This window comes from Electrona antarctica (assembly GCF_951216825.1).
Source record: "Electrona antarctica genome assembly, chromosome: 15".
NCBI classification, from domain to species: domain Eukaryota; kingdom Metazoa; phylum Chordata; class Actinopteri; order Myctophiformes; family Myctophidae; genus Electrona; species Electrona antarctica.
The window spans coordinates 3,981,680-4,006,678 of record NC_136796.1 but is presented as its reverse complement, the minus strand read 5'-3'; the positions used below and the strand labels follow the sequence as shown (position 1 = coordinate 4,006,678).

At 41.5% G+C, this 24,999-nt stretch overlaps 3 protein-coding genes across 3 annotated transcripts; 2 read left to right on the top strand and 1 right to left on the bottom strand.

Moving 5' to 3' along the window:
• Nucleotides 1–7,117: 7,117 nt before the first annotated feature.
• On the bottom strand, nucleotides 7,118–7,930 carry LOC306938706 (protein SCO1 homolog, mitochondrial-like; the record flags this gene model as incomplete). Its single annotated transcript, XM_079522973.1, has 1 exon — nucleotides 7,118–7,930. The coding sequence occupies one exon, from the start codon at nucleotides 7,928–7,930 to the stop codon at nucleotides 7,118–7,120; it is 813 nt and encodes a 270-aa protein (XP_079379099.1).
• A 6,051-nt stretch (nucleotides 7,931–13,981) lies between these two features.
• LOC306938704 (uncharacterized protein) lies at nucleotides 13,982–15,648 on the top strand (the record flags this gene model as incomplete). Its single annotated transcript, XM_079522969.1, has 10 exons — nucleotides 13,982–14,088; nucleotides 14,209–14,238; nucleotides 14,337–14,402; nucleotides 14,493–14,570; nucleotides 14,703–14,768; nucleotides 14,880–14,936; nucleotides 15,024–15,065; nucleotides 15,170–15,226; nucleotides 15,311–15,352; nucleotides 15,596–15,648. Exons 1-10 carry the CDS (start codon nucleotides 13,986–13,988, stop codon nucleotides 15,646–15,648), a joined length of 594 nt encoding a protein of 197 aa, XP_079379095.1. The 5' UTR covers nucleotides 13,982–13,985.
• Nucleotides 15,649–16,398: 750 nt separating this feature from the next.
• On the top strand, nucleotides 16,399–17,919 carry LOC306938703 (uncharacterized protein; the record flags this gene model as incomplete). The annotated part of the gene is made up of 6 exons (XM_079522968.1): nucleotides 16,399–16,403; nucleotides 16,454–16,692; nucleotides 16,838–16,888; nucleotides 17,297–17,466; nucleotides 17,565–17,629; nucleotides 17,772–17,919. 6 exons carry the CDS (start codon nucleotides 16,399–16,401, stop codon nucleotides 17,917–17,919), a joined length of 678 nt encoding a protein of 225 aa, XP_079379094.1.
• Between the last annotated feature and the right edge of the window lie 7,080 nt (nucleotides 17,920–24,999).

Genomic DNA, 24,999 nt, shown 5'->3' with positions numbered 1-24,999 from the left:
TTAAGAGCTGAATATTGTGTAGCTGTAGCATAGCGCCCCAAAGAAGCGCACAGACTCTGGTTTGGCTGCATCTACGATGACTATATGTTTAAAGCACCCTCTTCTGCACGCCTCTTCTTCCTTGGTGAAGGAGGAAACCCCCGCATATTGCTTCCGTTATCATAATGTGAAATATCCATTCCAAATGTATCCATTAGGAAGACGCATTTTCTTTGAGGATTTGCATTGTTCTATATGGCATAGGCCATAGTGCGTTCTCATGCACGTTAATCAATTATTTATTGCTGTTGCGCTGTTATTAATAAGTGCAGTATTTACGCACAGCCTCGTTTTGGTTTGATATAAGTCCAGACCAGACTGGACAGCTGTGCGATCTCATCTGATGGATTCCTTATGAAGACTTCAATTATGGGCATATGTCAATCCTGCATGCCAATGATTAATATGAAAGTTTCATCATTTCATATACTTCTGGTGGTGACGGAGACATTAGAATCACAGCGGACTATATTATTATTATTATTAATTATTATTATTATTATTATTATGAGAGAGAGAGAGAGAGAGAGAGAGAGAGAGGGGGGGGAGAGAGAGAGAGAGAGAGTTGCGCTCTGTGCGCTCCGGAGATTTAACTTTCGGAGATTATTATTATTATGAGAGAGAGGGAGAGAGAGGGGGGGGGGGGGGGGAGGTGGGGGGGGGGGGGGGAGAGAGAGTTGCGCTCTGTGCGCTCGCTCCGGAGATTTAACTTTCGGAATGGCGGGGCGATTCTTTCCATGGGGAAACATCGCCATTCCGAAACATGGAAGTGAACCTTCGGAATGGCGGTGGTTCGGAATGGCGGTGCGTAACCACTGGCAGCTATCATTGACAGGTAATGGATGAGTATTGTAGGTTTTGTTTCAACACTTTCCTGTGATGAAACAATTAGCCAATAATGTCCCCAATCCACTCCCCTTGCAACGTGATTGAATTGGAATGCCTTCAATTCACTCGCCTTGATGTGATTGGTCAAAACACCATCAATTTACTTGCCTTGCTATGCGATTGGTCAAACCCTGCAATTGTAATTGTTCTTTTATAATGTGTCCTCGTAACTGTTCAAAAGATAATAATAAAGACTTTGCACACTGTAGCTTCCCAATGCACTTCTTCAATCTGAAACCTTTTTTAAGTAAACAAAGGTTTTGAGTTTTTTAATCAATTAAGTGTGTTTTTGACAGATTCTCTAAATACTATTAAATACAATTTTGATATGTGTCTGACCCTGACACTGGTGCAAAAATGATGCAGGCACTCAAAGTCAAAGTCAAAGTCATACGATTTTTGTCACACACGTTAACGCAGTGAAATTTGTTCTCCGCATTTGACCCATCTCTTGGAGCGGTGAGCCGCAGCGTGCACCGCGCTCGGGAATCATTTGATTAGTAGATTTGACCCCCAATCCAACCCTTTGATGCTGAGTGTCAAGCAGGGAGGCATTGGGTCCCATTTTTACAGTCTTTGGTATGACCCGGCCGGTTGGATCGAACCCCCGACCTCCCAGTTTCAGGGCGGACACTCTAACCACAAGGCCACTGAGTTGGTGTTCACTGGTGAAGCTTCGGGCTATCCACGTGGATCATGGCATGGTGGCTTGGGTCACTGGCTACTTTACAGACAGAACACAGCACGTGAGGCTGCAAAAGTTGCAGTCTGGAAGGAATTTGAAATACAATCGCAAATTGACATTCTGATCAAGTCCCAGTAATTTGGAATTTATTTTTATATATAAGTGACAACCAGAATGGCACCATTGTTATGTTGTAAGGCTGCACAATATATCGTTATCGTATCGTTATCGAGGTATGAACACGCACACTATGAGTATCAACAGTATCGCAATATGATATATCGTCAATATATCCATATATCGGTGATATCATATATTGACAGTTATATTGCAGTTTTTTTAATGTTTAGTTTTCAATGTTGCAACACTTAAAATATAGTATGACATTTTAACAGCAATATCGTATATCGTATCAATATCACAATATTTGGCATACATACCGAGATATGACATTTTGTCAATATCTTGCAGCCCTATTATGTTGTATAACAAAATACCTTCCAACAAAACATCACATGGCAGATTTATTTTATAAAAATAAAACAATTTATATGAATTCAAATAAAACGGTACATACCTATTCTGTACAACTTTACTACAGGGTTCATGTTTGCATCAAGTAGTCTATGTCCCTGGTACATCTCTCGCTGTTCCTTTGACAACGTTGAATGCGTGTTGTTCTCTCTTGATACTGAAGATTTTCCTGTGGAAATCACCAGCAGGAAATCTGTTTAGTTTACCTTCAGAAACCTTACATACCATCAATGAAGAAGTTCAAAAATGCAATACGGTACTAGTTTTCTGTTTAATCAAAATCGCAGTTCATATCAAATGATTGCAGAATGCTGTGATCCAGTGTAAAACCTTCAACGGAGAGTTATAAAGCTGCAGCCTGCTGAATGAATATAAGCTACAGAAAGTTTAACATCTGGGGGCAGGGCGGCAGTGGCTCAGGGGTGGAGTGGCCGGTAGAGTGACATCACTTAAGTGCCCTTGAGCAAGTGCCCCTGAGCAAGGCACTGAAGTGGTTTAAAGTGAAGTGGCTATTAAATAAATGTTTTATTTGTGTCTGACCCTGACACTGGTGCAAAAATGATGCAGGCACTGGTGAAGCTTCCGGCTATCCACGTGGATCATGGCATGGTGGCTTGGGTCACTGGCTACTTTACAGACAGAACACAGCACGTGAGGCTGCAAAAGTTGCAGTCTGGAAGGAATTTGAAATACAATCGCAAATTGACATTCTGATCAAGTCCCAGTCATTTGAAATTTGTGGCACCATTGTTATGTTGTAAGGCTGCACAATATATCGTTATCGTATCGTTATCGAGGTGTGAACACGCACACTATCAGTATCAACGGTATCGCAATATGATATATCGTCAATATATCCATATATCGGTGATATCATATATTGACAGTTATATTGACATGTTATTATGCAGTTTTTTTAATGTTTAGTTTTCAATGTTGCAACACTTAAAATATAGTATATGACATTTTAACAGCAATATCGTATATCGTATCAATATCACAATATTTGGCATACATACATATGGAATTTTGTCCATATCTTGCAGCCCTATTATGTTGTATAACAAAATACATTCCAACAGAACATCACATGGCAGATTTATTTGATAAAAATAAAACAATTTATATGAATTCAAATAAAACAGTACATACCTATTCTGTACAACTTTACTACAGGGTTCATGTTTGCATCAAGCAGTCTATGTCCCTGGTACATCTCTCGCTGTTCCTTTGACAACGTTGAATGCGTGTTGTTCTCTTGATACTCCACTCCCTGTGGAAATCACCAGCAGGAAATCTGTTTAGTTTACCTTCAGAAACCTTACATACCATCAATGAAGAGGTTCAAAAATGCAATGCGATACTAGTTTTCCGTTTAATCAAAATCGCAGTTCATATCAAATTATTGCAGAATGCTGTGATCCAGTGTAAAACCTTCAACGGAGAGTTATAAAGCTGCAGCCTGCTGAATGAATATAGGCTAAAGAAAGTTTAACATCTGGGGGCAGGGCGGCAGTGGTTCAGGGGTGGAGTGGCCGGTAGAGTGATGCATTCACCCATAAACATATTGACCAGTTTATAATGAAAAAGGACGTCCCCTGGTGGCCAAATGAAAACACTGTAGAAAATGTTTTTCAGTTCACACTCGAGACGCTACAAATCGATACTTTTGTACAGTCAGTAGATCGATACTAGTATGAGTAGGACTTAACTGTACATAAGGAAAGGTTTATCAAAACACATCTTAGAATTCCTCCAGCCACATAGGTATGAACATTATAGCAAATGGCGTTATTACCGCCATTACTTCTTCTTACACAACATGAATTTGTAATAAAAATGCACTTACTCTTCGTCATAATCTCACGTTCACAATACTGATGATGAAAGTGTACTGGAACATCATGCAGTTGTCAGGTGGTATAAACTGCCATGATGTGTTGCCTACAATGAGGCAAGAGTAAAATACACGGAGAAGCAACCTTAAACTCGGAGTCGTAGAACAAAGGCAGATGTGACTTATATGCCTTGGAGTCAGCATGGGCACATTTGAGCCGACAGGCGCGGCCAAAGGAAGCTGACTCCCGACGTCTTTCCGGCTTTTTAGACAGCTGGTGGATGGAGAAGTAGCTCCACCCACGCGGCAGGTTGCCGCGTCGGCCAGATTACCGGAAAAGCTTGCCCCTGCGGCAACATGCCGCGTGGGTGGAGCTTCTTTTCCATCCACCAGCTGTCTAAAAACTCGGAAATTACGTAAAACACAGCTTCTTCTGTCCGCGGCTGTCGGCTCAAATGTGCCCATGGGGAATGTGTCTGTCTGAGGCAGCATTTAATTTCATTGGCCCTCGCGTGAACTCTAGGCAGTGTCTGGCCAGCAAATATTACCTATATATGACTTCCGGTGGACGATCTCTTCAAAATAAGAGTATCCGCTCTAGAGTGAACTGAATCCATGGAAAAACTGTTAATTTGCTAATTAAAACTATAAATTAAGCATTTATACGATGCTCTTCAACACACATTATGTTTCTTTGTAAAACAAAACAAAACAAAACAATAAATCCCTAGAACAGAGGGCTTCTGTCCACTGAGCTGTGGAAGGGGAACATCTTCAGTTTCTCAATAGTTCTAGTTGAATTTTATGTTACAGGTCCTTTAAAACAAAAAAGAAACGCCAGTTTTTTGTGTGGAAATGTGGATCGAAATGTGCATCCGCAACGCGTTGTGAGCTTGTAGGCTGTGGCTGTGAGGCTGGGAGCTTGCAGGTTGTAAGAACGGAGACCCTTCACAATAAAAGCATGCAGCTTTTAGGAAAAGGATTAAGAATTCAGTGTCATTTCACATTGCAAAGAGCTATTTTTTCCCAAAATGTAAAAATAAATATATATAATAAGGAATTAATTTGGATAATGGTAATGGAGATATTGTAAAAGTTGTCACTTTATTAATCCCCAAGGGTTTTTTTATTCAATAAGGTCTGCGGCTCCATATGGCTATGGGCTGTGGCAATAATTTTTAAAAAAAAGAAAAGAACGAAAAACAACTAAAATTTTTTGGAACCATGAACTTTAGTTCAAAATGTTGAATTAGGAACTATGAACTGAACTAGTTCCTTTTTAAATTTCTGAACTGTGAACTGAACTAGTTCATAAAATAAATGAACTTTCCCAACACTGTGGACAGCATGATGATGCAAGGGCATTGGAGCTATATCAACGACAGGCTTGGGAAGCCTCATCAAGTGGCACTTCAGCGTATCAGTGAGTTGATGAATGGACCTAGTATCCGAAAAGATACAGAGGCATTCAAGATGTTTGTCTTGAACGTACGTTCGCTGGTGAGCAGGTTAACCCAGCTGGAAAGGGAAGGAGAGGCGGAACGGAACTGTGAGTCTCACAGTACCCAACTCCTGCAGAAACTACTATCACCCTACCCTGGAATCAATGTTCCGGCGATTCATCTACCCTAGACGCGTCAATGTACCGTCCCTCTTAAACCTGTCTGGATGGATGGAGGTCGAGATTAAAGCACAAGCTGATAGACCACAAGGGCCACTCACTCAGAAATGTCCCCCCCATATCTCACAAGTATGATCGTACCCTACAAACCCTCCTGCGCACTCAGATCAGCCAATGCAGGGAAGCTGGAGGTACCTTCACTAAAAACGCCGGGACAACGCTCCACACGTCCCAAACTCTTCTCCCTTCTGGCTCCAAAACTATGGAATGCACTTCCCATCGCAGTCAGAACTGCAGCCTCACTCCCAATCTTCCGCCGTAGTCTGAAAACCCACCTCTTCAGACTCCACCATGGCCCGTAGCACTTGCCCTAGCCTAGCCCCTTAGATAGCACATTATGTAGACTTAGATAGTATTTTAAACAGACTTATAGCTTGTTACGTAGACAGCTCTAGAATTGCACTTTATGTAGTCATAGCACTTTATAGTACACATGTATATAGTATAGTATGTATAGTTTACATAGATACTCCACTGTTACGTTCTTAGTTTACGCATGATTCATGATAACTACTTTTTATATATGTGATGTATGCCATGCTTTTTGTTATTGCTTAATGTAAGTCGCTCTGGATTAAGAGCGTCTGCTAAATGCCTAAATTGTAATTGTAAATTGTAATTGTTGCTTAGCAACCATCATACATGGTACGGTGGTATCACCTAACTCTGCAGATCATACCAAGAGCAAATCGGCAAAGATGACAGGAAGTAGTATTGCCCTATTGTGATTGCGGTACACACCATCTGGGGGTATGTGACAAGTTTAAACGCCTGAATACAAATTTGGTCCAGGTTGACTGCATGGGCAGACGAAACAAGGCAAGAGACTGTAAACTACAGACTAGGAGTGAACTGTGGTGGAAGGCACCCTGGCTTTTCACAGTAGCCGGACCCGGCTGAACCAGAGAGCAGATGAACATTTGCGGAACCCTAGGACACCTAAGATCGAGACAGGATTTACAAGAGGAATTACCGCAGCCAGCTTTTACAATCTTGACTATAGCAGGAGAGTCCTTGCATGTGGGCTATCCACCGCCTAAAGGGAGAAATGTCATGTTAAAGGTGTGCAAAGTTCTAATTTATAGAAAATGAATATAATCCGCACTCAGTCAAGTAAGAGTCTTTATTTAATAATGATAGTGCTCCGCAGCAGCAGTCATACCAGACAAACGCGTTTCGGCGCGCAGTCCTTTGGAACTGCATTGGAAGGCTGTCATAGCTTTATGTATTGTTTTTTTTATGGCAGCATTTCCTTTATCCCAGTACTATTTATAATATAAAGCCATTTAAAACATTAATGAATGGTTGTTTCATTTGCAGCAATTACAGAACACTTTCATTCTGAGCCAACAAAATCTCTGCCCGGTTTAGGTGCACGGTTTTAGGTGCCTACTACTATGTACTAATCTAAATGGGTTCAAGTCCTTCACGTGCAAGTGCTGTGCAGTTGCTTTCACTTTGTCTTCTTGTACGTCTTTCGCATGTGTGCCGCTATGGAACTGGTGATCTCGCTGCTGCTTTTATTCTGTCCAAAATAATCCACGAATTGTCCATCTGGGCCCACTAGGTACATGATGATTGAGTGATCGACAATGTAGTCATTGTCTTCATCCTTTGGTCCTTGACTGTAGTACACTCTGTAGGCTCTGGAGACCTGGTCCAGCTGAGCCTGCGACCCCGTCAGGCCAATGAGCGCCGGGGAAAACTCTTTCACATAGGCAGCTAGAGCTTCTGGTGTGTCTCTGTCCGGATCGATGGTGATGAGAACGGGGGTCAGGTTGGGAAGAGACTTGATTTGGTCGATTTTATCCACCACCTCCACCATCTTCTCGATCTCGTCCGGGCAGATGTCCGGGCAGTGCGTGAAACCAAAATAGATGAGCACCCATTGGCCAAAGAAGTCTGCATCCTTCCTGGGTCTCTTGTTGTGATCGACGAGGGAAAACGGACCACCGAGCGACGGCTTTCCTAATGACTTTGTCCGCCCTCTTTCAATAGACTCCTCCTTCTCCTTCTTGACATACTTCATTCCTACGAGGAGAGCAACTCCTACCGCAAACGTCACCCCCAAAGACTTCCACGTCACAGGCCCCAACCGTTTGTCTCTGCCAGAGGGTGGTGGTGGGAAGGAGGAAGAGGCTTTTCTCCTATTGGAGCCAACTTTAACCTGCGCTAGCAGACACTGGACCGTCCTCCGTGGTGAAGGGGCACTGTGACTGTGTGTCAGTCTCAGTATGTGTCCATGGGGACAGTTTGGCAGCAGCATATTGCGATAAGACAACGTCATACACAGCATATTGCGATAAGAACAAGTCGCAGCCATGCTGACCGAAGGGAGTGAGTGATGTGCCAGAGTGGGATGTCCGGTCCAGAGCCACTGGTCCCGGTTCCACTCTGGTCGGTCATACCGATGTCATAGTCGGGCTTGGACTCCATTATTGGGGCATGGCTAACACTCCATATATGGGCATAAAAGGGACACGACAACAACTCTAAAATCTGCAGTTTCTGTTTTGTCTGACATCACTGCATGTTATACATTATAGTGGGGTCCGGGAAACACCAGGGGTGTGTGTGTGGTGTGGTGTGTGTGTGGTTAATAAAGCATCACAATAATAATTATTGTAACCACTTTATCCATGTATTTGTTGGCTATTTAAAAATAGCAGCATGCTGCGAGCTTGTACATCTGCTACTTTAGAAAGATTATGAAACATGTTGGCACAGAACCTTTTCAGATGGGTTCCGCTCCAAATGTACATCAATTTGGTTCCTTGACTTGTATTGGAAATGTTTGAGAACCCTTGTTATAAGCAACCACCTGTATGTATGTTAAGCCTGTTATTCATTCATTCATTCATTCAGTACTTGCATACTTGCCCCGCAGCATAGCAACAATCTACACATCAAAGCAACAGTCTACACATAATTTGTTCGTTCTGACGCTGCTCACCCACTAAATGTAGAGTACAAACTACAAGCTTGCGAAATAAACAGGTACTAGAAATGCACTCTGTCGAGGTGACTACTTGTGTACAAGCAGAGCGCGCAAGTACTGCTACTAACTAATGTCTATTACAACTGCTGTTCTAAATCCTTTAGATCCGTTATTGACCTTATACCAACCTTGAAGCGTACCTTAGTTACGTCACCATCAACAGCCAATAAGGGACCACCATTCTTACCGACATAGATACATACATACATGTATACATACATACGTTACCTTTTACCCACCCAACATTGAAACATATCTTTAAACATATCTTAATTACGTCGCCATCAATAGCAAATTAGAGACATGTAGCAGACCGAGCTGGTAAATGAGGTTGAAGCCGACTGATGATGTATGATGGTTCCCAGCAAACATGCGACGTCGTACGGACGTCCTATTCAGGTCGAAATGACGTCCGTCGGTCGGGGACCTGAATACGACGTCCGTACCACGTCGTATTCAGGTCTTGGAATTTCACGTCATTTCCAGACCCCATAATGACGTCGATATCCCGTTATTTATTTCGACAGCTGCCTTGGTCGTTTTGTTGACGTCGTATGGACGTTGTATGGACGTTTGCTACAAATTTCAGGGCCGGTTCTAGGGGGGGGCAGGGGTGGGCATAGCCCACCCAAACGTGCGTCCTGCCCACCCAATGTGGGTTTGACACCCCACCCGCGCCGGCGGAGTCGCCCCCCCTTACAAATCTGTCTGCCCACCTGAGTGGGCTTTTGTATAAGTAGTATTATTATTTTAAAGTAATTATAATAATAATAATAATAATAATAATAACAACAACAACAACAACAACAGCGCCTTTATTATTAGTAGTAGTATTATTAGTATTATTATTTTAATTATAATGAATCTTATAATTAATAATAATATAAACTTGTATGCGCGTCATAGAGTATAGGATTCGCGTACACAATAGTGAACAGAATCCTGATTGGCTGGGGCAACATGTGACCTACTCTGATTGGCTGAAGGCCGTACTGCTCAGCTATTTTGTCAATGCAAATTGCACTGCTCAAGACGGCAAGACGCTAATATCCTTATCCCTGTACAAAGTCAAATTAAGGTAAGGCCAATGTACGTTTATAAATGTCAATGTTCTGAATCTAAATGTTTCACGTGTGTTTGCTAATATTGTTCAAACTTAATTGTATTCATCATGGGAATACTCTCGGGCCTCGGCCGTATTTGGAATGGCGGCCTAGCTGCTAGCAAAACCATGCTAGCAGTGCATTGCATGCATTGCTACCGGCGTTAGCGTGGTGTGTGCGTTTGGCTAGCATTTGGACGTATACGCGTGGCCTGCAACCAGCTAGCTCTGGAATGCCCCGAGCTATATATAATGAGTTTATAGCCAATTCTAACACCACGCTATAGCAAGCTAGTTGCTATAACCAGAGTGGCTAGGCCTGCTCGGCTGCTGGGTAGCTAACACGTGTATGCTGTGGCCAAGAGATGGCTAGCTATAATCTGCAACAAGTGTACGTATGGCTTTGGAATTTAAGTTAACGTATATATACGGCCTGGTTGCTGTTTCTATAACAACCCCTAATCAAATTAATTGTATATATCTATGCCCCCTTTTTTTTGGTCTGACATTTTTGCTAATTATAATTTAGATGTATTAGTTTGTTCCTTTTTTTTTCTTTCAATGGGGGGGGGGGTTAAGATTAATAAACACATATCTTTCTTTGTACCTGTAAAATATGTGTGTGTGTGTGTGTGTGTATATATATATATATATATATATATATATATATATATATATATATATATATATATATATATATAACATTTAAAAAAAAATCCTCTTGTCATTAAGTGTCAGTGACTGGTGTGGTAGCCACATATAATTCATATTCTAATTGAGGGGGGTGTCTAATGAATTTAATTTCTCTCAAGTCTTCTCATCTGCTGTGCTGTCCTGTCCAGGCCTTGACTGTGAAGCCAACTAAACAAGGTACAAGACGTAGCACATCAGGTTGTCCTGTCACTTCAAATATACTGTTAAACTAAACTTATGTAGACTCCCGTCTGTTTTCAGATGGCAGCTGCTTACAAGAGAGTGACGCAAACGAGATATAGAACTGCTTCTAGCCATGTATAATTAATATTCTAATTGAGGGGGGTGTCTAATGAATTTAATTTCTCTCTCTCAAGTGGTCTTCTCATCTGCTGCGGTGTCCTGTCCAGGCCTTGAGTTGCTGTGGTGTCCTGTCCAGGCCTTGAGTTGCTGCGGTGTCCTGTCCAGGCCTTGAGTTGCTGTCCTGTCCTGTCCAGGCCTTGAGTTGCTGTCCAGGCCTTGAGTTGCTGTCCTGTCCTGTCCAGGCCTTGAGTTGCTGTCCTGTCCAGGCCTTGAGTTGCTGTCCAGCCCTGAACAGACTGAAGCCAACCAAACAAGGTACAAGACGTAGCACATCAGGTTGTCATGTCACTTCAAATATACTGTTAAACTAAACGTATGTAGCCTCCCGTCTGTTTTTAGATGGCAGCTGCTTACAAGAGAGTCTGGCGAACGCAAACGAGATATAGAACTGCTTCTAGCCACGTATTATTCATATTCTAATTGAGTGTGTCTAATGAATTTAATTTCTCTCTCTCTCAAGTGGTCTTCTCATCTGCTGCGGTGTCCTGTCCAGGCCTTGAGTTGCTGTCCTGTCCTGTCCAGGCCTTGAGTTGCTGTCCTGTCCAGCCCTGAACAGCCTGAAGCCAACCAAACAAGGTACAAGACGTAGCACATCAGGTTGTCCTGTCACTTCAAATATACTGTTAAACTAAACTTATGTAGACTCCCGTCTGTTTTCAGATGGCAGCTGCTTACAAGAGAGTCTGGCGAAAACGCAAACGAGATATAGAACTGCTTCTACGTCAGAATGATGATGATCTGCTGGCGCAGCTTGAAAGTAATTCTGATAGTGACGACATGCCTGGGGCTCAGAGTAGTGACGATAATGTTCCTGTGACTCCAAACAGTTCTAACAGTGACAGTAATCCGGAGCCGTCGGATAGTTTTGACGTTGACACTGACATAGAATATTGGTCTACTGACTCAGAAAAGGAACTAAATGATAATGTTGAAGTGGCTGTCAGCTTTGAAGAGAACTTGAGACAGTGGGCCTTAAAGTACAAGGAGACACACAGATCACTGAATGATTTATTGTCCATATTGAGAAAGCAAGGTCACCTATTGCCTGCAGATGCTAGGACACTTCTTGCAACACCACAGCATAATTCCACTGAAGACAAATGTGGGGGGCAGTACAGGTACTACGGGTTGGAAAAGGGGATCTGCCGTTTCCTAAGTCGGATAGAGAGCAATCAGTTAAAATTATCTGTTAACATTGATGGCATCCCACTTTTTAAAAGTAGCAGCGTACAGTTCTGGCCAATACTGGCAAAGGTTGGCCACTTCGACCCGTTTATTGTAGCCATGTATAGTGGACACAGTAAGCCTAGTCCTCTTAACGATTATCTTAAAGACTTTTTGACTGAGTACGAACAGCTCAAAGTCAATGGGATAGTGTTCAAAGGCCGAACGTACAATGTCCATGTTGAGGCTCTGATCTGTGATGCGCCAGCAAGGGCATATCTAAAATCTATCAAGGGTCATAATTCCTATGAGGCATGTGAAAGATGTAACGTCAGAGGTAAATTAATTGAGAGAAGAATGGTTTTCATTGAACAGGACTGTACTTCTCGAACAGACGAAGCCTTTTCTAGAGTAGAGTACAGCAACCATCAAACTAGTGCTAGCCCCCTAATTGATGCAGGAGTACCTTGTGTTACCTCATTTGTTTTGGATTACATGCACATGGTCAGCTTGGGCGTGGTTAGACGCATGTTAAATTTCTTGACCCGTGGTCCAAAGATTTGTCGTTTATCTGTGAGGCAGAAGGATTTAATATCCCAACAACTAATTGCACTGAGAGGCAAGATGCCAAGTGAGTTTGCGCGTCAACCCCGGGGTTTAAAGGAGCTAGATAGGTGGAAGGCCACTGAATTACGCCAATTTTTGCTATACACAGGACCTGTGGTACTAAAAAAGGTGCTGTCCCCTGAATTGCTTACCTGCAATATGCTCAAGAGCTAATAAAACACTTTGTCAAGTGCTGTCCTGACCTTTATGGCAACACCTTTTCTGTATACAATGTACATGGACTAATTCATCTCCATGAAGATGTCAGCCACTTCAACTGTTCGTTAAATGACATTTCCTGTTTTCCTTTTGAGAACTACCTGCAACAAATCAAGAAACACGTGAGGAGTGGGAGAAGTCCCCTGGAACAAGTCACCAGGCGTTTGTCAGAAATTGAACATTCACAATTGAACACTAGCAAAATGCATCCTAAAGCAATTGTTTCTGTTAAAGAAAAGGACAGTTGTTTTCTTCTGAAAGACGACAAATTTGCTTTTGTTAGACAGAAGAATGCAGATGGGACTTTAGCCTGTGAGATTTTGGATCAGCGCCACACGTCACCATTATTTCACGAACCATGTAGCTCCAAACTCCTAAACATAGTGTGCACAACAGATGGGCGGGGCAGGAGGGAATATCGACTGCTGCGTGAAAAGGATCTGTTCCGCAAGGTGGCTTGCCTCCCACAGGAAACCGGTGGATATGTCCTCATACCCCTTCGCCATGGTCTGGAGTATTAAAGGTTAAAATCTGTTTCTTTCAGCTGCACCTAGAGCATCCCCAGCATGTCTCAGCACAGGTCTTCTATTTGTCTTGCAACATCCTTATCCCATCTCCGTCCACCACTGACTCACCTCGCTGCTGACTCACTCTCCTGCTTTACCTCACTCGCCTGCTTTACCTCACTGCACCTTCTTTCCTACATGGCTTAAACTCTTAATGTAGCCATTTCTGATCTTGTCACATCTAATCAATCAAGCCGGAATTCTGCCGGAATTCTACTAACATGACTACTACATACATGATTTATATGGTTTGTCATTTTTCTAATGCAAACTTTGCAATGTGTGTGCTGTCCTTTTCAGGTCATGTATAGCAGGGCTGTGTGGCTGGAGAATGAAGTTGAGTATGAGGCCACCATACCAAGTAATTGGATTGACACTAACCGTAACGTCGTTAGATGGCCAAACAAGAACCCTGAAAAGGCATCCAAGAAACGAATGGATCCTCAGGAGGACTGGTACACGTACAAGTTGGTAAAGGAAAAGATTTCTTCAGGCAAGTTTCTTTTTTTCCGTCTTTTTTTATTTTCTTTTTCTTTGTCAAGAATCAAGTGAAAATGGTTAAATCAATGTTTAACTTTTAGCTAGCAAACGTGTCTGTGAGAAATACGTCATGACCAGCCATGCAGAGGAGGAGGAGGAAGAAGCTGCGGATGCTGGAAGAGGCAAGAGGATAGCTACTAAGAGAAAAGATAATAACTATGTAGACACGTTTGGTAGGTTTCTCAAGTAATTTGTAAATACTAGACCTGTGCCCATCGGGCACTGCATAGCCTTGGGAACAATGAAAGTTGGCCTCACATGTAGACCATGTTTTATATCTTCTTTTGTAACAGAATCTGATGAGGAGGCCAACATCGTGAAGGGTAACGTTCTCTATTCCATTTAAAGTACTATGTAAAAGAATAAACTATTTTCTTTGTATTATATTTGATATGTTTTACTTTATATTGCATCTGTATAGGTAAGAAGCTGCCCTCATTCCCTGTCCCACCACAGAAGTTTCAGTCCAGCCAAGAACCTAGTGCTAGTGAGTATTGATCTGTTATATTAAATGGTATATTAATGTATTGGGTACACACAACGTGAAATCATTTACAAGCTGATTCTTATGTTTCAGACTCTAAAAACCCAGCCATGTCTCTCCCAGTGAAGCCTGCAGAGAGTTCTCAGGGCAGGGAAATGTCCACTCCTCCACGTGAGTGAACATCTCCCGTTGACATTTAAAGTCCATTCATGACCATGGTGTTATAACTGCCTGTGAATTATTTTGGAATGGATTTATACACTTTAAAACATGTGTGAATCAGCCTGTTCATGTTGCCTTTAGACTCCCTAGATGTCCTGCTGAATGACGAAGAGGCCGAGTTTAGTCATGCTGCGGGGTCTGTACACAGTGAGTATTTCTCCATTGTACAACACATTTACTGTACATTCAGTAGGTGTATATAATTACCATGAGTCACAAGCAGTGAGTAAGTATAGTTAAAAGCTCAATGTTTTTCAGATTCTGCTCGCTCTGGCCGGAATGAAGGATCGCAGCGCAGTCACACCTCTACACCCAGTGAGTATATGCATTGCATTGTAAGAAACCTTGTGTTTATATTAACTGCATATTTTGAATCTAAGATTTGTTTTTCTATTTCTCTAGGCTCACAGAAGGTAGCCCGTAAGAGCCCAATGTCGACACCCCGTGAGTATTGACTTTCTATTGCACCAACACATTTAAATTGCATTTTGTAGAACTCCTTACCATTCACAAGCGGTGAGTATAACTAGCTCAATAATATTTTATAGAGTCTGCTCGCTCTGGCCAGAATGAAGGATCGCAGCGCAGGCACACTTCCACACCCAGTGAGTATGTGCATTGTAAAAAAACCTTGTGTTTATATTGAACTGCAAATTTTGAATCTAAGATATGTTTTTCTATTTCTCTAGGCTCACAGAAGGTAGCCCGTAAGAGCCCAATGTCGACACCCCGTAAGTATTGACTTTCTATTGCACCAACACATTTAAATTGCATTTTGTAGAACTCCTTACCATTCACAAGCGGTGAGTATAACTAGCTCAATAATATTTTATAGAGTCTGCTCGCTCTGGCCAGAATGAAGGATCGCAGCGCAGGCACACTTCCACACCCAGTGAGTATGTGCATTGTAAAAAAACCTTGTGTTTATATTGAACTGCAAATTTTGAATCTAATATGTTTTTCTATTTCTCTAGGCTCACAGAAGGTAGCCCGTAAGAGCCCAATGTCGACACCCCGTAAGTATTGACTTTCTATTGCACCAACACATTTAAATTGCATTTTGTAGAACTCCTTACCATTCACAAGCGGTGAGTATAACTAGCTCAATAATATTTTATAGAGTCTGCTCGCTCTGGCCAGAATGAAGGATCGCAGCGCAGGCACACTTCCACACCCAGTGAGTATGTGCATTGTAAAAAAAACCTTGTGTTTATATTGAACTGCACATTTTGAATCTAAGATATGTTTTTCTATTTCTCTAGGCTCACAGAAGGTAGCCCGTAAGAGCCCAATGTCGACACCCCGTAAGTATTGACTTTCTATTGCACCAACACATTTAAATTGCATTTTGTAGAACTCATTACCATTCACAAGCTGTGAGTATGCATCACATGTAGTCATGTTTCTACAAAATAATATTTGGAACGTAAGATTTTTTACATTTATTTTTCAGAGTCACACCGATCACGCCAGAGCACATCACCATCCAGTGAGTATTTGTCACATTTTAAAAATGTTTTTACTTTTGTTTACTAATCAGCCATGTTTAATCTCACCATTTGTGAATTCTTTAGGAGCTCAACATGCAAATAAAATCTCCGGCAGGCATGATGACCATCGCTCCAGGTACGTGTAAGGCACAGTAGCGACTGACTTACCCTTATCGCTGGCCTAGGGATTTCCTACAGCTTCGAGCTTGGCCGCAAAGCCACCTGTCAGCAGGTGCATTGAACTATATTTGTATCGGGTGTGATTGTCAACATTTTTTCAGTGTGACATGGTGTTTTATACATGTCCAATAATTAATTAAACCTCTAATGTCCTAGGTCTAGATCCAGCTTCGACTCCAGGCACAGTGCGAGCCAAGACTCCTGTGACTCCAGGCACTCTATCCGGTCCAGGCATTCTGTCCGGTCCACACACTCTGTCCAGTCCACACACTCTATCCGATCCAGAGTGCACAGCAGGTCCCACGGATCTGACAGATCCAGGGACACAGTCAGGCATGGTGACAGCAGGTCCCACCGTCAGAGGTCCAGATCTGACAGATCCAGGGACACAGTCGGGCATGGTGAGTTCAAGTAATCAATGCCTTTATAATTAGACGTAAAATGAAGTAGTATTGGTTACAGTATGCCAGACTTGTATTTCTCATCTAATGCATGGTCATCTGTGTCTTGGGAAGTTTTAATACAGTACCTTTATTTTTATAACAGCAGTGGAGAATGACGTATGGTCACAGAGCAATTTCCCTTGGCCAACAGCAGGTAAGTTCTGAGCTATTTCAAAGGGGACGGGTCACTGGTCAAGATTAAGAACTTATAATTTGGAACCCTCTCTCATCTGGCCTTTCTCTCCTTATGTTCCCTCAGTCCTCATTTCCTATCAGGACACAAACTGCACTTCAAACGTGTACATGCGTTTTGTCCGACATATCATTGGTCCGATAACGACAACCTATCTCAAACCCTCACCCTAACCCCCCACGGGGCAGCACACCTAAACCTAACCTTAACGCGCACCTCAGAGCAATGCTCCTTTGAACCAATGATATATCGAACCAAAGTATGCCTCCCACTTCAAACGGCAGTGTTTTGTATCATTGTAGGGTGATGTCTATGAATGTTGGAGAACATTTAAATTTGTGTTCATATAAATGTATTTCCTTTTTTCAGTATACCAGAGGAAGTCCTTAGCCATCTTAGTCGACATCAGGAACGAGGTGCGCCGGAATGCAAGAGCAGAACCAGAGACTTCCACCAGTCATGTGGAGACGATGGACGGCCTGGAGGAGTTCGACAGGGAGGAGCTACGCCTAGGTGATGAAGCAGCTTTCAAAACCCTGGTATGTATAGCCAAGAGTAATTAACAGCATATAAAGCAGTATAATATGCACCTGCACACTGTTTTTATGAAGTTTACATGAACTTAATTATTCAACAGGTGCTGCAACTCTCTCGCATTGGGGGGAGAGACACCAAGGAGTGCGTCCACAAAGTTCTGAATAGGTATACAGTGTTTCGTATACAGTGTTTCAAATATGTCTGAACAGTTATTTGGTGTGAGCTAAAGGACCTGTATAAAAGTTAAGGTTTTATGCCATGTTTACAAAAAATAATCCTTAATGGATGTAACTTTGTTTTGCTACAGGCTCATGAGTAACAGCCTGATGGGCCGATTCAACCTGAAAGGGACGGGGGAGAAGCGGGCCTTCATCGGGACTGCCCTGTTTCGAGCAACAACAGGAGTAGTAATAAGGCACCCGATAATGGTCAAAAAGGGCCAAATTCCTGCATAATTGACTGAGGCACCCTGTGGGCGTGGCTAGCGGCCATTTTGATGACGTCACCAGAGTGGGAGTGTTTGAGGGGTGGGGGTGGGGGCATGTTTGGGCTTGTCTGTGAACCCCTCCCTGTGGGGGCGAGGATGGGGGTAGACGGGGGTAATTATATGTAATTGGATTAGGGCATGCGGGAGACAATGATGTTATTTGAATACCTTTTGTTTAGTAAATAAAAATAAATTGTGTTTGGGGATGCCAGTGATGGTCTATGACCCCCTACCTGTGGGGGTAATTCTATGATGGGGGTGTAGGAGGGGTGGGGGTGGGCGCCCCGTAGAGCAGGCTATTGTTTTCAATGTCCTCTGAGACTCTGAGGTGTTGTTGAATTTAACATACTATTGGCCTGAGGGCCCGACTTGTTTGTTTTTTAACATTTCTATGCTTGGTGACAGAAGTTAGGGCTGTGTAGACAACACTCAATAAAACTTCTTGTAGTTAATACGTTTATAAAATTTCCATTCAAACAGACTGCCGTAGCTAAGTGTGAAGACTCACAGATTCCCATATAGTAGCTCTGAGTTCAAGGGGGAGTCAGGCAAGAATACAGATTACATTATTGGAAGTAGGGGTGGGGGCTCTCACCTTGACGTGCTGTGTAGACTCACGGTTGCACATGGGTGTAAATAGAGTTGCTTGTAAATAGTTGGGGGGAAGCACTGCTGCATTGTGGGTAATTGGGGGAGCGATTGGGGGAGCCCAGCTTTGACGTGCTGTGTAGACTCGCGGTTGTAAAGTGCTTGTAAAGTAGGTGCATTGGAAGTAACCATTGCATGCTGGGTAATTGGGGGGGGGGGGGGGGGGGAACACCGTAGTGTGAGTCAGGATTGGCACACCCCCTTCTTTCAGTCAGAGATCTTATTTTATTTAGTAAATATTCTACATTATAGTGTGACAAAATATGATATAGATATAATGTGGTACCGGTTATAATTAGTTACACGTATACTTTTAAACTGATAGGCCTACAAAATAGCTACATTCTCACAATGTATCACTCATTCATTAGTTAAGTTAGTTAGTTTGGTCTCCTATTTTTGTATTGCTTGATTGGGGATAAAATATGTGCATGTTAAAACAAGCACGCAGATATTTTTATTGAAAAATACTCTCACTCTCACTTAGTGGTTACATCATGTGAACTAATTTGTGAATAAACCTTTCCCCATAACTTACATAATATTACACATAAAACTCTGGGATAATATAAATCTACAATAGGATAGATAGAAAATAACGTTAAATTATTTTTTGTTTTAGGCAAAAATGATAATAGTACTTTTCATGAGTACTTAAAGACATTTTACACTTTAGATGGTGTGTTGGAGGTATACACTAAACCAAATGTTGGGAGCCCAGCTTTGACGTGCTGTGTAGACTCACGGTTGCACATGGGTGTAAATAGAGTTGCTTGTAAATAGTTGGGGGGGAAGCACTGCTGCATTGTGGGTAATTGGGGGAGCGATTGGGGGAGCCCAGCTTTGACGTGCTGTGTTGACTCGCGGTTGTAAAGTGCTTGTAAAGTAGGTGCATTGGAAGTAACCATTGCATGCTGGGTAATTGGGGGGGAACACCGTAGTGTGAGTCAGGATTGGCACACCCCCTTCTTTCAGTCAGAGATCTTATTTTATTTAGTAATTATATAGCAAGATGTTGAACAATACATGAGTAGCAACATGTTTATGATAAAGATGCTTGCCTGAAAATACATACGTTGTACTAGTCAAGACATCGGTAGAGAACTTTTTTTTTTAAATTTTATTTATATGTCACTTTCAGTTAGTTGTCAGTTGTCAGTTTTTGCTACCAACTCACGGCATTTGTCGATGTGCAAATAATTCCAGTAACTGGTGGCTTGCTAACATACATACATACATACATACATACATACTTACATACATACATACATACATACATACATACATACATAAAAACATGCAAACAAGTACATGCATACATACAAGCAGTACATACCTACATACATACATACATACACACATACATAGGAGAAACCAGTCACACATTAGAAACACGCCTCAAACAACACCTATATCACATCAAACGAGCAGACCTACACACTACCCTGTACACACACTTTCAATCCCATCCCATTGCTAACCTCATCGTTTCAGGTCTGGAATGTGGAGTCCGATGGACCAGTGGACAGCGGAAACTAATGGAGCATAGATGGATTAATAAATTGCAAACAGTAACACCCACTGGTCTAAATGAAAGAAGCTGACTATCAAACACCCACATAGTACACTCACACCTCATTCATTTTTATGTTCATCTTTCTGTTCAATTAAATAAATTGTATCCAGGCCTTGCTGTGAACTTTTACTCTTTTAGGTTGTTTTATTAATGTCCATTTTTTACCAAGTATATCCATTTTACCATTGTGTTTTAGAGGATGGGTTCGGACCATGGTTTAGGTATGCGGTCTAGTCTAACTTGGACTCAGGGGGGTGGACGCCTCTGCCTTGCATAGTCCCCAGTGAATAGGCAGGTTGCCCTTCACTGGTAACCTTACTTTGGATTTTAAATATATTAAGGTATTGTAGGCTGGGATTTTACAAAAAAGCCCCCCTTTTAAATACATACAGACATACAGACATACATACATACTTATAAGGTATGCCATCTGGTGGCTAATGAACCAAACACACATTCTCAGAAGTTGAAGCAGTTTTAGAGGACCCATTTTAACCAAATACATACATACATACATACATACATACATACATACATACAGTACATGTATACATACATACATGCAGACAGTACATGCATACATACATACATACATACATACATACATACATACATACATACATACATACAGTACATGTATACATACATACATGCAGACAGTACATGCATACATACATACATACAAACATACAATACAGTAAATGCACAACACGAAACGAAAAAAACATGCAAACAAGTACATGCATACATACAAGCAGTACATACCTACATACATACATACATACACACATACATACATACATACATACATACATCACAATGCAAAACATGAAACGAAAAAACATGCACAACACGAAACGAAAAAACATGCACAACATGAAAACAAAACACTACCTAATAACAAGAAACAGCTAGTACCCAATGTATGGTCTAGCGTTTAAGGGTTCCTGGTTTTCATCGGGGAGGCCCAGGGTTCGAATCCCTGTACGGGAATATCATATGTTTATGTTCTGATGAATTGAAAATGATGATCAGTGTTGTTAACAAGTGTAATGGTTTATCATTGATCGGCCGCAAGTAACACTTTGTATCTGTGTGTATATTTGGTTATCATAAAAGTTACAATTCATTTCTGACACAGTGAAGCTGTTCGTAAACTACGCTCACGTAAGTACCGGTATGTGTTTAGTAATTACTAACTAGCTACAGGAGCCATTGAGCAATAATACAGTTTGGGGGTGGGGTTAAGCATCATTTTGTAGGGGTTAGCCTCTTACTTCATACTTCATGAATAGAGTATAGATGAAAATAGATTTGACATATTAATGGCTCAATGTATAACATTTTATTTACATCATACACAACATTGGTTATGACAAACGGGGGATAGGGATGACCTTGAGGTACAGTGACTGTCCATATAATATACCACTGTTGTGGGCAGTTTAGAACTCCTAATTATGAATGTTTAAACTACTGGTTATGTGGTATGTTGGGGGTTGACGTTAGATCTAGTATTATGTTCAAAGTATTTTAACATCTCGTGTCAGAGTTGATATTTTAATATCGTCGTTTCTCTTCGGTGATGGAGACTAACCAACTTAAAATGTTCGAATCCTTATCATGAAAAGTATGGGTTCATTGTGTTAACATAAGATGCGGCTGTACTACATAGGGTATGCTATAATCATGTTTGTGACCTCAAAACCAACTGTTACTAATATGCTACGGGAAAACAAGATGAATCTTTATGAAATCATAAGAAAACATATCGATTTTCTAATTGAGATTGTTTGTAATGCAAAATTAATTACAAAGCGTGATGAATATAGCCTTTTATTCTTGGATGACCCTACAATCACACTACTGGACATTTTAATCCATAAAAATAGTGAACAGTGTTCTCATGCTTTCGCGAATATCCTTAAATCTGACGAAGTAACAGCAACAATACCATTTCTTAAAACATTGATCAGTAGTGAAATAGAACGCTACAATGCAGCAATTTCTAAATATTTGTGTGATGAGTGATGTATAGGGTTCAGTGGTCTATCTCGCTGAAAAGAAAACCTGTGTATGGATTACCAAGCGTGCCCTAGCAGTGTTATAGGGATACTCATTCTCGTTATAAACCCCCACTGAGTATCAATTCCGCAACATAGGCTGACATGATACACTAATCTCAAACCCATATAACTAGCTAGAAAACCGAAGGGCTGCTAGATGCACCCACTATACACTCCCCCCCTCATCTAGAATACCGAAGGACCACTAGTTGCAATTAGTTACAAAAGCATAGTATACTACCCTGTAATTATGGAGGACTATACTTTATCAATGGGGGAAACCATCGCAAGTGGAGGAGACAACCCGTGCTGGAGGACACCTGAGAGCCTGAGGGCCCTGGATGAGGAACCATGGATGTACACCAATCCACCCCGGTTCATGGCTGGCGATGACGATGATGGATATGATGAGATGTCATTCTGGAGCTCACCTCCATCATCACCTATGTATTCCTATGATACGCGTGACTCACCCTACGTTTGGCCATCTCCCATACATTCACCTGAGTCCCACGACAATGATGACACTTCAACTGCAAGGCCTTCACCACCACCATCCATAGTGAATTTACCCCTGAACCATACTGATGGGGTGATCAGTACAAAACTTATAGATATTATCACAGTATGTGTTGTTAAACTACTCCAAAATGCTATAACTGAACAGATGAGAGAAAGTTGCAACGGTTGTCAGATAGACCATTGTAGTCAATCCGTTATGCATATAGTGAAACAATTGTATAGTTGCATATATTGCAGACAGTTTTCTGACCTCGTATTATTACATTGCACATACTGTACATTGTATGTACTGTATTGAGAAAAATATTGGGGTGATAATGTGTACCATCTACAGTGACTACGATGATTATTCCTAAATATGCAATCATTATAAAATATGTAATCATAAAAAATGTGTATATTTTGTTATCATTTTGCTAGCTGCAATTAATTTCTACAACATTGTATGTGTTTAACATCAGTATCTGTTTTATTAATTCGCTTTGATAGCTTGGGTTGGCTTAGGGGTAAGTCTCTTTTGAGGGTCTAGCCTCTCACTTCATACTTTATGTATAGAGTATAGACAAAAAATAGGTGAATTTTGTGATAAAAATAATGAGTGGGTCTAGTCAGAAGGTGGGTTATATGATGTCATATTAATGACTCAATGTATAATATTTTTATTTACACCGTGAACAACATAGTTTATGACAACTGAGGGGGTAGCTATAGTATAGTGACTGTGTCCACATGACATACCCCCGTGATGGGGAGTAATTTTGTTTTGAAATTGTGACCCCTACCCAAACATAAACAACTTGAAGGTAGAATTTTCAAGTTTAATGTGCCAACTTGTTGACTCTTTTGAGAACTTCCCCAGAAAACCCTGATAGAATTCATACAATGATCGTATTCATCACCCCTAACGCTAAAAAGTTTTGTGTAAAGATACGGAGACAAACAGATTCTGTACATATTTGGTATATCTTTATTGACCCAGTTGTGGACAGAGAGTTCCCAAGTCAGATATCAGGCTGTCAATAGTCACAAATATGGTGTCTATCATTAAAACAACCACCCCTTAGTGTGCAATAAGTGGTATATGGGTCTATATTATGGTTGGCTTTAACAGTTAATACAATATCTTCAGGTCTCTTTAGGTCTTTATAAACCGAAAATGCTATATATTTACCACCCCAATGTATCCCTTACACTGTATTTTACTAGGCCCCTGACATAAATAATAGCTCTGTCAGATGTCACAGCATTTGTTGTGAAGTTTCACAGCTACTCTGGGTGAGCAAATGATCTAGTGACCCATTGGCCTACTACCCTCAGCCATGATTGAGAACTATTATGATGATTTAGCCTAAGATGTTAAGATACGATGTTCACATTAGCCTATTATTTTGGCTAATATGTTAAGATACGATGTTCCACATCAGATTTCATTCCCTAGGTGTGTGTTTTTTTCCCGTACAATACCCCCTAGGGATCAATTTAGTGAGATAATAGGGGGAAAACCATGTTTTAACCAGAATGTAATGGTAAATGAGTGATTGGGCATTTTACGATGATTGGTGATGAATTAACTACCCGGTTATTGTATAAGCCGAGTTAGAAAGCTCCGCCTCTCATGGGCCTGTTCTTTAAATGTAGAATAACCGGAGTATGTGCGCGTCAGGTTCCGGTGTTCTCTCTCCGTGATTAAGTGTCCTTCGCAGAGTAGATTGAGGGTATAATCACTGTGTCTACATAGTCTACTTCGACCCGTCGGTCCCTAATCCGTGATATGATTTATGAATTTCAGGACGATTATCCATTGAGAACAATGGTGCACCAGCCGGTTTGGGTACATTTATGTTGCGAGGTTTATTCAGATCTACACGCCATGGCTTCTTTGCAAAGGGATAGTCCAATGACAATACATGATTGACCCTTGTAAGGCGTCCCTCCAACAGTACGGCCTTTCTACACTCTTTTGCTCTGACGAAAAAATTATTGATTAATTTCAACACGTCTTGTAACAACCATAAATCTCCTGCATGGAACGCTATACGGATCGGGAAGTATTTCTCTTTATCCATCATAGTTTTAGGATTTTCAGGAGGGCCCTGGTGAGACTGTGATCTCACCAACAGCCACAAATTTGATCTTGAGCAGTCGACAAGGAGCTTAGACCTAGAAGCGACTGAATCATCTACTTCCACCATTACAGGAGGTTTGATGTAATCATTGCTAGCCCATCTCTCCCAGA